The 13,917-nt window shown below is 36.9% G+C and overlaps 1 protein-coding gene across 4 annotated transcripts in view; it reads left to right on the top strand.

Moving 5' to 3' along the window:
- LOC121381884 (sodium/calcium exchanger 1-like) overlaps positions 1 to 13,917 on the top strand; it is a 185,035-nt gene that overhangs the window by 152,380 nt on the left and 18,738 nt on the right. For 3 of the 4 annotated variants that reach the window (XM_041511306.1, XM_041511299.1, XM_041511281.1), the window contains 6 exons: positions 1,586 to 1,759; positions 2,346 to 2,508; positions 3,861 to 3,984; positions 7,401 to 7,530; positions 10,017 to 10,107; positions 11,555 to 11,557. In XM_041511306.1, the coding sequence (XP_041367240.1) occupies positions 1,586 to 1,759; positions 2,346 to 2,508; positions 3,861 to 3,984; positions 7,401 to 7,530; positions 10,017 to 10,107; positions 11,555 to 11,557 (685 nt within the window). The remainder of the gene's footprint in view (positions 1 to 1,585; positions 1,760 to 2,345; positions 2,509 to 3,860; positions 3,985 to 7,400; positions 7,531 to 10,016; positions 10,108 to 11,554; positions 11,558 to 13,917) is intronic. The other variant, XM_041511290.1, reaches the window with a different exon arrangement.

Below are 13,917 nucleotides of genomic sequence, written 5' to 3'. Positions count from 1 at the left end.
AGAAGGGTCCACGGGAATAACCTATGATGTCCAAACAGATAGTCAGTATTAGAAGGGTCCACGGGAATAACCTATGATGTCCAAACAGATAGTCAGTATTAGAAGGGTCCAGTAACCTATGATGTCCAAACAGATAGTCAGTATTAGAAGGGTCCACGGGAATAACCTATGATGTCCAAACAGATAGTATTAGAAGGGTCCATGGGAATAACCTATGATGTCCAAACAGATAGTCAGTATTAGAAGGGTCCATGGGAATAACCTATGATGTCCAAACAGATAGTCAGTATTAGAAGGGTCCACGGGAATAACCTATGATGTCCAAACAGATAGTCAGTATTAGAAGGGTCCACGGGAATAACCTATGATGTCCAAACAGATAGTCAGTATTAGAAGGGTCCACAATGGGAATAACCTATGATGTCCAAACAGATAGTCAGTATTAGAAGGGTCCACGGGAATAACCTATGGGAATAACCTATGATGTCCAAACAGATAGTCAGTATTAGAAGGGTCCACGGGAATAACCTATGATGTCCAAACAGATAGTCAGTATTAGAAGGGTCCACGGGAATAACCTATGATGTCCAAACAGATAGTCAGTATTAGAAGGGTCCACGGGAATAACCTATGATGTCCAAACAGATAGTCAGTATTAGAAGGGTCCACGGGAATAACCTATGATGTCCAAACAGATAGTCAGTATTAGAAGGGTCCACGGGAATAACCTATGATGTCCAAACAGATAGTCAGTATTAGAAGGGTCCACGGGAATAACCTATGATGTCCAAACAGATGTCCAAACAGATAGTCAGTATTAGAAGGGTCCACGGGAATAACCTATGATGTCCAAACAGATAGTCAGTATTAGAAGGGTCCACGGGAATAACCTATGATGTCCAAACAGATAGTATTAGAAGGGTCCATGGGAATAACCTATGATGTCAAGATCACAATGACACATTAAATCAATAAATTAAAAACCTATAATTATGGTAGGCCATTAAACATTGTTGGTAAATTATGCTTTCTTAGGTATAAATATTACATGATTGCAGAGTTGTAAACTTTAAAATTAATAAATATCACTTCACCAAACATGTGACATCACAGGATATTCCCGTGGACCCTTCATAATATGTATGTTTGTGCATACGGGTTCCATGCTGTTTTTTTGTCAGTTTGCTTAAAGTGACATACCCTAGTTTTTAAACACTAAGACATATTTTTTTACTATTAGAGCCGTTTTTTGATAACTGAAATAATACTTTACTTAGATTTTATTATTTAGGTTATCCATTTCCATACATTCAAAGTGTTTTGGGCCATCTGGGTGTTTTTATTATCACAAAATGCATTTCTCATATTTTTAAAAACGACCGTGCGTCTGAGAGGTAACAGTTATCGAGCCGAGTTTGGTATATTTTTACGTATTTCACCATTTGAAAGTCTCAGACTCATGTTTCACTCAATTGTAACTTTATCCAAATGTGTTACATTAAACTTAGTGTTAATGTTCATGGGCTGAAACTAGGGTCCGTCCCTTTAAACTACTAAACTGTTTGTTTGTTTTAAACATGGCCAGGATCAGGAGAGAGTCATCTTTAAGAACGGCAACGTCACCATCCCGAGTTCGGGAAACTTAGCCGACACCGAGAACGAACCAGCCACTGCCCTCGGAGTGGTTTCCGTCGACTATGAGACGAGAGAGGGCTCAGCCAAACCTGGCAAAGATTTCAAATTCAGCAAAGGAACTCTGGTACACCTTACTGAATTTTCACCTCTTTTGTCCCGAGTTATTATATAATTTAAAAAAAAGATAATTTATCTTTTAAAAGTTGGTTTATAATGTTAGGTATTAGATATTCCATTGCTAATTTTATAGAAAATAAATTAACATTTTAAACGTACAAATTGTTAATAATACACCATATAACCATAATTAAAATGTGTTGAATGTGTCGTTAAGTAAAACGTACTTTCGTCTTGTTGTTTCTTTGTGTGTCTGTCTATCTGTCTCTTTCCAATGCCGTATAACCATAATTAAAATGTGTTGAGTGCCATTAATTCTCTCTCTCTCTCTCTCTCTCTCTCTCTCTCTCTCTCTCTCTCTCTCTTCTCTCTCTCTCTCTCTCTCTCTCTCTCTCTCTCTCTCTGCTTCTCTCTCTCACTCTCTCTCTCTCTCTCTCTCTGTCTCTCTCTCTCTCTCTCTCTCTCTCTCTCTCTCTCTCTCTCTCTCTCTCTCTCTCTCTCTCTCTCTCTCTCTCAATAAAATAAAATAAAATAAAATAACCATAGTTTAAAATGTGCCAGTGTGTCATCAAACAAACCTTGCCTTGTTTCAGATTTTCAAGGAGACCGAGTACCAGAAGTCATTCTCGGTGTCGATAATAAACGACAACCAGTATGAGGCTGACGTTGACTTCTACATCATCTTGAAGAATCCTAAAGGGATGAGTGGGCTCGGTGACCCCAGCGTCGCACGGGTCACCATCGTCGATGACGACGGTTCGTGAACAATAACACAACTTTAAGAAAGCTTTCCACATAAATAAAGAAAGACTGACCTATAACCCAGTCAAGTGTAGTTTTGTAATGAGATAAATTGTGTGCAATGCTGTACCTATAGTGGCAGTGCCCTTTTTTCTACCTGGACGAAATAAATATTTCTCTGCCCTGATTGTTGGAAGACTGCCCCCACCACCACTAGATACACAGAACTTCATTTTTATTCTTATTTTTATTTTATTTTTTATCACACTGCCCACTTTCCTTATTCTCCTTTGAAAAAAAGTAAAGTTTGTTTTATTTAACGACGCCGCTAGAGCACATTGATTTTTTATCTTATCATCAGCTATTGGAAGTCAAACATATTTATTCTCCTTTGAATTCCATCTCATAGCTTTCCGATTTGACAACTCCTCCTATGTTTCAATTTCTTTCACTGCCCACCTCCACATCCCAGTCCTTGTCTCTCCAACCTTGACAGGTGATTGTCTCTAGTGTCTATCTGTGCCACACACCTGCCATTTCCCATCAGCGTTTAGCTGTGGACTTAGTCTGACCACTTCAGAGTGTTCAGTGGTTACTTCTGGCATTGTTAAGAGGCACTTGTAACCACCTATTATACGTCCCTACTACTAGCGGTCGTTAGTGCTGTAAGTTGTTATTACTGTCGCTTGTATGAGGTTGCTATAAAACACACAGTTATCTTATCTCTTGTATACAATTTTGCAGTTATTTATTTTCTACCAGAATACATCCATTTGTAGACAAATCAGTTTTCAATGAAGTTCAGTATATTTTAGCCTATAGTCCATCTCACAGAGAACACCTTTCTTTCATGCTATGGAATTTACTACAACTTATTTATTTCTAAGCCTGTTGATTTGTAAATTGCACACAAAATTACTATATATTTAAATTATTTACAAAACACTTTTACTTTTCATCTTATGTCAAAACAAACTGAAATTATTTACAGAAAACATTTTCATAGAATGATGGTACGGACTATAGTGTGGTTTATTCTGTTTCAGAAAAAATAATAAAACATTTAAATAATAACAAAGCAACAGTCAAATTATTTACTACCCACATTAAAGAACATCTTTTTGAAACAGACCCATTAAAATCAAAATGACAAAATCAGGATACAGAACCAGAGAGACAAAGTCAGAAAAATATTTTCTGAAATGTGTAAAACAAAACCTCAAGCTGTTATGACTTTTTGTCATGTCTATTTACGAGATGAGTTTGAGAGTAAGAGAAACAGTTACTGTTACTATAGTAATAATAATAATAATAATTTTAAAAATTAATTAAAAACTATTTAAAAAAAAATATACATGTATTTTCAGAACCAGGTGAATTTTCTTTTGAGGAAGGTACCTACCATGCTGATATGAAGACAGCAAAGGTCACTGTGAAGGTCATCAGAGAGCATGGGTTTGATGGGAAAGTGAAACTGGAGTACTCGACATTGTACGTGTTTGGTACAAGATATTCATGTTTTGTAGGACCGGTTTTCTCTCTGTTGTCAACAACAGAAGCTGTTGTACGTTGTCGTACAGCAGGTTTCTTCTCTTTTTCTAACTCAAGTATCACAAATGGATACACAGTAGCTGTATTTTAAGATGTGCCACACATTTTTCCTTTTTTTTTTTTACCAATTTCCTGATTAGTTAAACAAAACAAACTCCCCAATTACGAACCAAAGATGAATTCAGCAAATCTATATGTTAACAACCATGTGTCATCGTTGATTTGATTATTCCATGCAAACAGCTTATTTAGTATTCATGGTAGGAAATTACACACTGCATTTGCATTAAATATTAAATGTGTGTGTATTATGATGGAACTTTTGCACCTGTTCCTACACATATCTCAGGCTAAAACTGCAAGTCACGGTATGTTTTTTTGTTCTGCAAATATAAGTGCAGGATCGATCTAGCTCAGGCGGTAGAGAGCTCGCCTCAAGTGCTTGCATCATAGGATCGAACCACCACGGTGGATCTATTCTCCGATTTTGTTTTTTGCTGTGGCAACCTGTGCACCAGGCCCCATGCTTATCAAACTGATAGACTCTAGACTCTAACTGAAGAAGAAAGTTGGGTTTTTTAAATGACACCACTAGAGCACATTGATTTATTAATCATCGGCTATTGGAAAAAAAGAAGAAGTTTGTTTTGTTTAACGACACCACTAGAGCACATTGCTTTATTAATCATCAGCTATTTGATGTCAAACATTTGGTAATTTAGACATATAGTCTTAGAGAGGAAACCAGCTACATTTTTCCATTAGTAGCAAGGGTTCTTTTATATGCACCATCCCACAGACAGAATAGCATATACCACGGCCTTTGATATGATATACCAGTCGTGGTGCACTGATGGGGATCGATCCCAAACTGACCGTGCATCAAGCAAGTGCTTCACCACTGGGCTACGTCCTGCCCTCTAGACTCTTAACAAAGTCTGAGACTCTATTGCCATAGCAACGCCATACAAATTGTATGCTTGTGATGTCATTAAGAAATTTCAGACTGCAATCTAAAGTTTTATAAGCACAGCCCCCATTTTTCATTTCAACTTATTTTCGTGCTTATATCCAATTAAGGTTCAAGCACACTGTCCTGGGCACACACCTCAGCTATCTGGGCTGTCTGTCCAGGACAGTGAGTTAGTTGTTAGTTGGTTAGTGGTTAGTGAGAGAGAGTGTAGTGGCCTTACGCCTACCCATTGAGCCCTTAAGAACTCGCTCTGGGTTGGAGCCGGTACCGGACTGCGAACCCTGTCGTCCGATGGCTTAACCACTGTGCCACCAAGGCTGGCACAGCCCCACCAAGGCTGGCACAGCCCCACCAAGGCTGGCACAGCCCCACCAAGGCTGGCACAGCCCCACCAAGGCTGGCACAGCCCCACCAAGGCTGACACAGCCCCAGGATTGGTAAATTAAAGGCTGTGGTATATGCTATCCTGTCTGTGGGAAAGTGCATATAAAAGATCCCATTCTGCCAATAAAAAAGAGAAAAATGTAGCAGGTTTCTTCTAAGACTGTCAGAATTACCACATTTTCGACATCTAATATCTGATGATTATTAAATCAGTGTGCTCTAGTGGTGTCATTAAATGAAATAAACTTTTAACTTTTAACTTCAACTATAAAAGCACATAACAATTATTGTATCAAGTAATTCATTTGAATAAAAATAAAAAGTAATGAAGCACTGAGCACTCAAATATCTCACTAGACTAGGGTTTTTTTGTACATAAAGTTAAGTGTATGTGTTAGGATAAGAAGAAATGAAAACCAGTTTAATTGTGTGCAAGCGCTCACTGTCCTGAACACATACTGGACTAATATTTCAATGTCTCTTGAGCTCCATCTGTTTATGAATTTGATAGTTGAGTAAATTGTGTTGATTTCAGTGGTGGGACCGGTATACTGTATATGAGTTAATAGTTGACTAGATTTTGTTTATGATTTCAGTGATGGGACAGGTATATTGTATATGAGTTAATAGTTGACTAGATTTTGTTTATGATTTCAGTGAAGGGACCGGTATACTGTATATGAGTTAATAGTTGACTAGATTTTGTTTATGATTTCAGTGAAGGGACCGGTATACTGTATATGAGTTAATAGTTGACTAGATTTTGTTTATGATTTCAGTGAAGGGACCGGTATACTGTATATGAGTTAATAGTTGACTAGATTTTGTTTATGATTTCAGTGAAGGGACCGGTATACTGTATATGAGTTAATAGTGGACTAGATTTTGTTTATGCTTTCAGTGATGGGACCGGTATACTGTATATGAGTTAATAGTTGACTAGATTTTGTTTATGATTTCAGTGATGGGACCGGTATACTGTATATGAGTTAATAGTTGACTAGATTTTGTTTATGATTTCAGTGAAGGGACCGGTATACTGTATATGAGTTAATAGTTGACTAGATTTTGTTTATGATTTCAGTGATGGGACAGGTATACTGTATATGAGTTAATAGTTGACTAGATTTTGTTTATGATTTCAGTGATGGGACCGGTATACTGTATATGAGTTAATAGTTGACTAGATTTTGTTTATGATTTCAGTGAAGGGACCGGTATACTGTATATGAGTTAATAGTTGACTAGATTTTGTTTATGATTTCAGTGATGGGACCGGTATACTGTATATGAGTTAATAGTTGACTAGATTTTGTTTATGATTTCAGTGATGGGACCGGTATACTGTATATGAGTTAATAGTTGACTAGATTTTGTTTATGATTTCAGTGATGGGACCGGTATACTGTATATGAGTTAATAGTTGACTAGATTTTGTTTATGATTTCAGTGATGGGACAGGTATACTGTATATGAGTTAATAGTGGACTAGATTTTGTTTATGATTTCAGTGAAGGGACCGGTATACTGTATATGAGTTAATAGTGGACTAGATTTTGTTTATGATTTCAGTGATGGGACCGGTATACTGTATATGAGTTAATAGTTGACTAGATTTTGTTTATGATTTCAGTGATGGGACAGGTATACTGTATATGAGTTAATAGTGGACTAGATTTTGTTTATGCTTTCAGTGATGGGACCGGTATACTGTATATGAGTTAATAGTTGACTAGATTTTGTTTATGCTTTCAGTGATGGGACCGGTATACTGTATATGAGTTAATAGTTGACTAGATTTTGTTTATGATTTCAGTGATGGGACCGGTATACTGTATATGAGTTAATAGTTGACTAGATTTTGTTTATGATTTCAGTGATGGGACAGGTATACTGTATATGAGTTAATAGTTGACTAGATTTTGTTTATGATTTCAGTGAAGGGACCGGTATACTGTATATGAGTTAATAGTTGACTAGATTTTGTTTATGATTTCAGTGATGGGACAGGTATAGGTGGCAGCAAGCTAGACCCTAAGACTGACTACATATCATCACACGGGGAGGTCCAGTTCAACCACGCCGAGACGTACAAAACTATCACCGTGGACGTGAACAAGTCTATTAAGGTAATTTCTACACCTAAATGTACTCGCCTACATACATGTGTTACAATTTTGAAGCTATTTAAATATTTTTAAAATAGTGAAATATGGCAGTTACAACTGTGATAAATCACCTTTAACCGTTTCATTGATCTGGACCCCGTTCCATGACGTGATGTTCATTCATTCATTTCAACTTATTTCTGTGCTTATATCCAATTATTGTTCAAGCATGCTGTCCTGGGCACACACCTCAGCTATCTGGGTTGTCTATCCAGGACAGTAGTTTAGTTGTCGGTTTGTTAGTGGTTAGTGAGAAAGAAGAGGGTTTAGTGCCCTTATACCTACACATTGAGCCCTTAAGAACTTGCTTTGTATGGGTTGGAGCCGATACCGGGCTGCGAACCCTGTACCTACCGGCCTCTTGTCCACCAGCCTGTTGTCTGATGGCTTAACCACGACGCCAATGAGGCCGGTAAGTGATGTTGGTCAGTGTTCGAGATTAAAAAATTGGGGCATTATCCCAGTTGGATACTAACATTTCAAAATCTGGTATCCCACCTAAGAATTTAGTATCCCACTTAAATGAAATTCATAAATAACATCGTAACAAACTTGGACGACACCGTTCTGATTCTCAGTCGAAATTGCAGAATTCGTGAAATTCGCAATCAAACGGAATTGACAAAAAGTTTGCTTCATCTATTTTTGCGTAATGCTGACATAAATTAATATTTAGCAGTAATCTATAAGTGTTTCTGACATTACTAATGATAAACCTACCTGTATCAATTTTCTGCAGATGTGGAATCCATAGCTCAAATAAAATTTGAAGGGAGGAAACATCCAACAAAAACAATAGCGACTTAGTCTATTGCTACGCCACTATTTCTCCAGTGTAGCATTAGACTGGGTATGAGTTGGGGGAGATATTGTAACGGCATAGCATTAGACTAGATACGAGCTTGAAAATACTGTTACTTAACTTCACCAGTAAATGACGACTTTCATTGTTTCTGTGAAAAAATAAAAACGCAGGATTAATAAAAAAAACAAGAACATTTTATAGTATCCCGATGGGATACTGGGTTCTTGAAGTCTGGTATCCAAAATTAAATTCTGGTATCCCTGGGATATTGGGATACTGTTAATCTCGAACACTGATTAGTGCAAAGATCACCTTAAATCAATAACTATCTTATGCATTTAAGTCATCTTAGTGCTAAGATCGCTTCGTAAAATGGGGGGGTCCCGGGATCAGATCTTTTATCCACTGTTTCTGTTTATTTATTTTTTTGTCCCAGATCACAAACATAATAATGTCAGGGATGAGAGCCCCAAATCACTGCTGTACATATAATAAATAGATAACACATATATACACATACACATATACACACACACACACACACACACACACACACACACACACACACACACACACATATATATATATTCCACTGTTTCTAATCAATCATCATAATCGGCCAATAGAACCACAGTTTTTATTGGCCAATTATGACTGATTAAAGCAAAGTCATAAACGTATACTAGCAGATTACGACTTTTGACATCGCTCATGTGATGTCACACACATAGCTACATTACAAAATCGCTCATTTGACCTCTAGGTCATCATACAATTAATGTAGCTAAAATAAGAGAAATAATAACTTTTCCCCTTAATTTTTTATGGTCTGCAGGATAAAGCCGGTATCCTAGGTCATAAACTAGTTATTCTCTATTTAACCAACTGTGTCTTTGAAACTCTGTTCTCATTCTCAAATCCCACACTACCATGCATAGAGGTGTGACAAGAACACGGCTTCAAATCAGATCTTCTAGAATTTTATAAAATCCACTATATAGCCATGGGATCAGTGATTTTAAAAATATACTAGCCACAATTGAACATTCACTAGCCCTACTTCACTTTAAGTTAATATAATTTTACTAAATAATAGTAATAATCAGACATGTCACCTAAAAAGGAAGATAGAGCTTAAACACGCTAACATTGGGGATTTGGGGCAGGCTATTTATATGTACAAATTAGACTTAACTGCTACATTTTATTATTTTGTTTCAGTAGCTGTTGGGCATGGCAATATTAGTTATTTACTAGCCCAACATTAAATATCAGTAGGCATGGGAGTGGGGCTACCATAATCTAGAAGCCCTGTCTGGCATGGTAATATTAGTTATTTACTAGCCCAACATTAAATATCAGTAGCCATGGGAGTCGGGCTACCATAATCTAGAAGCCCTGTCTGGCATGGTGATAGTAGTTATTTACTAGCCCAACACTGAATATCACTAGCCATGGGAGTGGGGCTACCATAATCTAGAAGCCTCATCAGGCATGGCAACAGTAGTTATTTACTAGCCCAACATTAAATATCAGTAGCCATGGGATTGGGGCTACCATAATCTAGAAGCCCTGTTCAAATAAATGGCAAATGTTATTAATCATTTCAATAATTACAGTGTGTGGTCTCTCTTGTTTTCAGACACCCAAAAACTTTATCATTGCCTTGAGGAATGCAAGTTTAGGAGCCAAAATTGGATTGAGGAGTGCAGTGGTTTGTCATATTAATAAAGGTGAGAGTCTGGTATTAAAACATTATTTCTGTTGTGGCTGTAGCAAAAATAGAACCTTTATTGAAAAAACAAAACAAACAAAAAACCTAAATATATTTTAAAGTAGATTTATATTTTTATTTTGGCTACAGTTAAATAAAAATATATATATTAGTTACGTTTATCTAAAAATAAATATTAATAATAAACTTAACAAGTAATAAATATTTATTTTTCCAAATGTTATTTAATAAATCATTTTCTTTTTAGAATTTGAAATGTTTCAAAATTAGATGCAAAACATTTGAAGTAACAAAGTGCATAGATTGTTTGAATTTAATTTAATAAGTTAATTTAGAATTAAAAATACCTCCTAAATTATCTTTTATAAAATTTAATTTAATAAGTTAATTTAGAATTAAAAATACCTCCAAAATTATCTTTTATAAAATTTCTAGAATGTACAATTAATACACTGTTTTTAATATAAAAATCATACTTGTAAATAAATAAAACATTGTTCATTTATTTGTTATCACGATGGCAGTTTAGTTATATTAAAATTTAAATATTCTGTGTAGTCTTTGAATTGCACAATTAAAGGGCAGGATGTAGCCCAGTGGTAAATCATTCGCTTGATGTGCGGTCGGTTTAGGATCGATCTCCATCGGTGGGCCCATTGAGCTATTTCTCGTTCTAGCCAGTGCACCACGACTGGTATATCAAAGGCCATGATATGTGCTATAAAACAACCCTTGCTACTAATGGAAAAATGTAGCAGGTTTCATCTCTAAGACTATGTCAAAATTACCAAATGTTTGACATCCAATAGCTGATGGTTAATAAATCAATGTGCTCTAGTGTTGTCGTTAAACAAAATAAACTTAACTTTGTACTATTAAATAAAAGAAAAAATACTGACACCAAAAAGTGTCTTTAGCTTTTATGCTTAATGCGTCTCTATTCTGATAGTGTTAATTTTATCAATGATAAACAGAGGTTTACAGATTTATCATTAAAATCGGGAATGTAATATTATTTGAAGTATTAATTACAACAGATGCAGTTAGGCGTAAAAAAAAAAATTGTGTGTTTCTGGTTTCCCGAACGACCCTAATTTTACGCTGCGACCCTAAAAAAATTGGACTACCAAAAAAACCAAAATAAAAAAACCAAAACAAAAAAACACCCCAACATCTACCGCGATTTTTGCAGACAGGTTATATGCAGTATGTCAAGAACACGGTTTAAAAAAAAGTTCCTACCTACCTACTCTATTTTTTCCAGAGATGAAACCTGAAACACACATATTTTTTTGGGGGCCTTATTAAAAAACTTAGTGATATTTTGTGAATTTATTTAAATTTTTGTAATTTACAAATTAATGAGATCTTTTTTTAACAGGTACATTTTACCTTTAAATAAAAAAATAATTTTTATTTTTTTATCTTTTGTTATTTTCATTAAGATGGTGAGTGTTATTTATTTAAAATAGCCTTGCTTACAGATTAACATTTTTAAAATGCTTTCTTTGTTACTTGTTGATTGCTTCCGCAAAGTTTACTAGTAGTGCATGTCTGATATTGCTATCAGTTTTCTCTTTTTTCTTTCTTGCATTCGATTACAGTTTCATGGGGGTGGGGGTGGGGTGGGGTGGAGTGGGGTGTCTTGATTTAGCTCAGTGGTGGAGCACTCGCCTTAGATGTGATGGGTTGCAGGATCAATCACCATCATTGGACTCATTCACACCCCCTCTCCTTTCCCAATCAGTATCCCATGTTTGGTACATCAGAGACCATGGTAGGTACTGTCCCGACTTTGTGAAAGTGCGTACAGAAAGATCCCTTGCTGCTGTATCGGTAGGAGTAGCCTATGGGGTGACAACAGGTTTCTTCTCTATCACTTGTCTGAATGTCGAAATAACTGTTAGTTATAATATAATAGTTTAAAATGTGCTGAGGTGTCGTTAAACAAACATTCCTTTCCTTTGCTCACTAATTATGGTTAATTGTCGTGGACACACACCTCTGTTGTCTGGGCTGTCTGTTCTGAACAGGGCTTAATAGTCTGTGTATTGTGGGCAAACACCATAGATGTCTGGGTTGTCTGTTCTGAACAGGGCTTAATAGTCTGTGTATTGTGGGCAAACACCATAGATGTCTGGGCTGTCTGTTCTGAACAGGGGTTAATAGTCTGTGTATTGTGGGCAAACACCATAGATGTCTGGGCTGTCTGTTCTGAACAGGGGTTAATAGTCTGTGTATTGTGGGCAAACACCATAGATGTCTGGGCTGTCTGTTCTGAACAGGGCTTAATAGTCTGTGTATTGTGGGCAAACACCATAGATGTCTGGGCTGTCTGTTCTGAACAGGGGTTAATAGTCTGTGTATTGTGGGCAAACACCATAGATGTCTGTGCTGTCTGTTCTGAACAGGGCTTAATAGTCTGTGTATTGTGGGCAAACACCATAGATGTCTGGGCTGTCTGTTCTGAACGGGACTTAATAGCCTGTGTATTGTGGGCAAACACCATAGATGTCTGGGCTGTCTGTTCTGAACGGGGCTTAATAGTCTGTGTATTGTGGGCAAACACCATAGATGTCTGGGTTGTCTGTTCTGAACGGGTTAATAGTCTGTGTATTGTGGGCAAACACCATAGATGTCTGGGCTGTCTGTTCTGAACAGGGGTTAATAGTCTGTGTATGGTGGTCAAACAAATTAACTTCATGATAGTACATTCACCCAGTGTCTTGATACAAGCTTTTCTGTCTTGGACGCAAAAGGCTTTATTCACGCTACAACAGCTTGCTGTGAATGTACACATTAAACCGTATGACCTGACCTGACAAGCTACCTGTGGGTGCGAGTCGTCATCAGGACGTGAACACAGAACCTACAGTACTCTGTTCATGTCTGGAGGGAGCCAATGAATTGACATTTAACTCTATTATGAATAGGGGCGGGACGTAGCCCAGTGGTAAAGTGCTCGCTTGATGCGTGGTCGGTCTAGGATCAATCACCCGTCGGTGGGCCCATTGTGCTATTTCTCGTTCCAGCCAGTGCTCCACAACTGGTGTAACAAAGGTCGTGGTATGTACTATCCTATCTGTGGGATGGTGCATATAAAAGATTCCTTGCTGCTAATCAAAAAGAGTAGCTCCTGAAGTCTCTCAATATATGTGTGGTCCGTAACCATATGTCTGACGCCATATAACCATAAATAAAATGCGTTGAGTGCGTCGTTAAATAAAACATTTTCTTCCTATTATGAATAATGTTAAATCTCATATAGAAACATATTGTTATGTTTTAAGCCTACACCAATTCTCATAACACATGATGGGTAGTATTCATTCTCAGTAGTGGACCTGTTGGGATTTTCCCATTCCAACCAGTTCTCCACGACTGGTACATCAAAGGCTGTGGTATGTGCTGTCCTGTCTATGGGATGGTGCATATAAAAAAGATCCCTTGCTGCTAATCAACAAGAGTAGCCCATGAAGTGGCGACAGCGGGTTTCCTACCTCATTATCTGTGTGGTCCTTAACCATATGTCTGACGCCATATAACCGTAAAATAAAAGGTTTTGTGTGAGTTGTTAAATAAACCATTTCCTTCCTTTCTTCTTTTTATTTTATTTTTAAAATTCTTTTTTTTTTTTTTTATCCCAGTGCCCCCTTTCCTTTCTCTCCTTTGAATTCCATCTCATTTCTTCCCGATCTGGCAACTCCTATCTTTCAACTTCTTTCGTTGAGCAGATGAAATAAACAGTGTAATGATGTTAATGTGTAAGAATTACTTACTTACTGCTGTTGGAGTGAGCCATGCTTCT

The sequence above is a fragment of the Gigantopelta aegis genome, chromosome 2, assembly GCF_016097555.1.
Source record: "Gigantopelta aegis isolate Gae_Host chromosome 2, Gae_host_genome, whole genome shotgun sequence".
NCBI classification, from domain to species: domain Eukaryota; kingdom Metazoa; phylum Mollusca; class Gastropoda; order Neomphalida; family Peltospiridae; genus Gigantopelta; species Gigantopelta aegis.
This window is presented reverse-complemented; position numbering and strand designations above follow the sequence as displayed.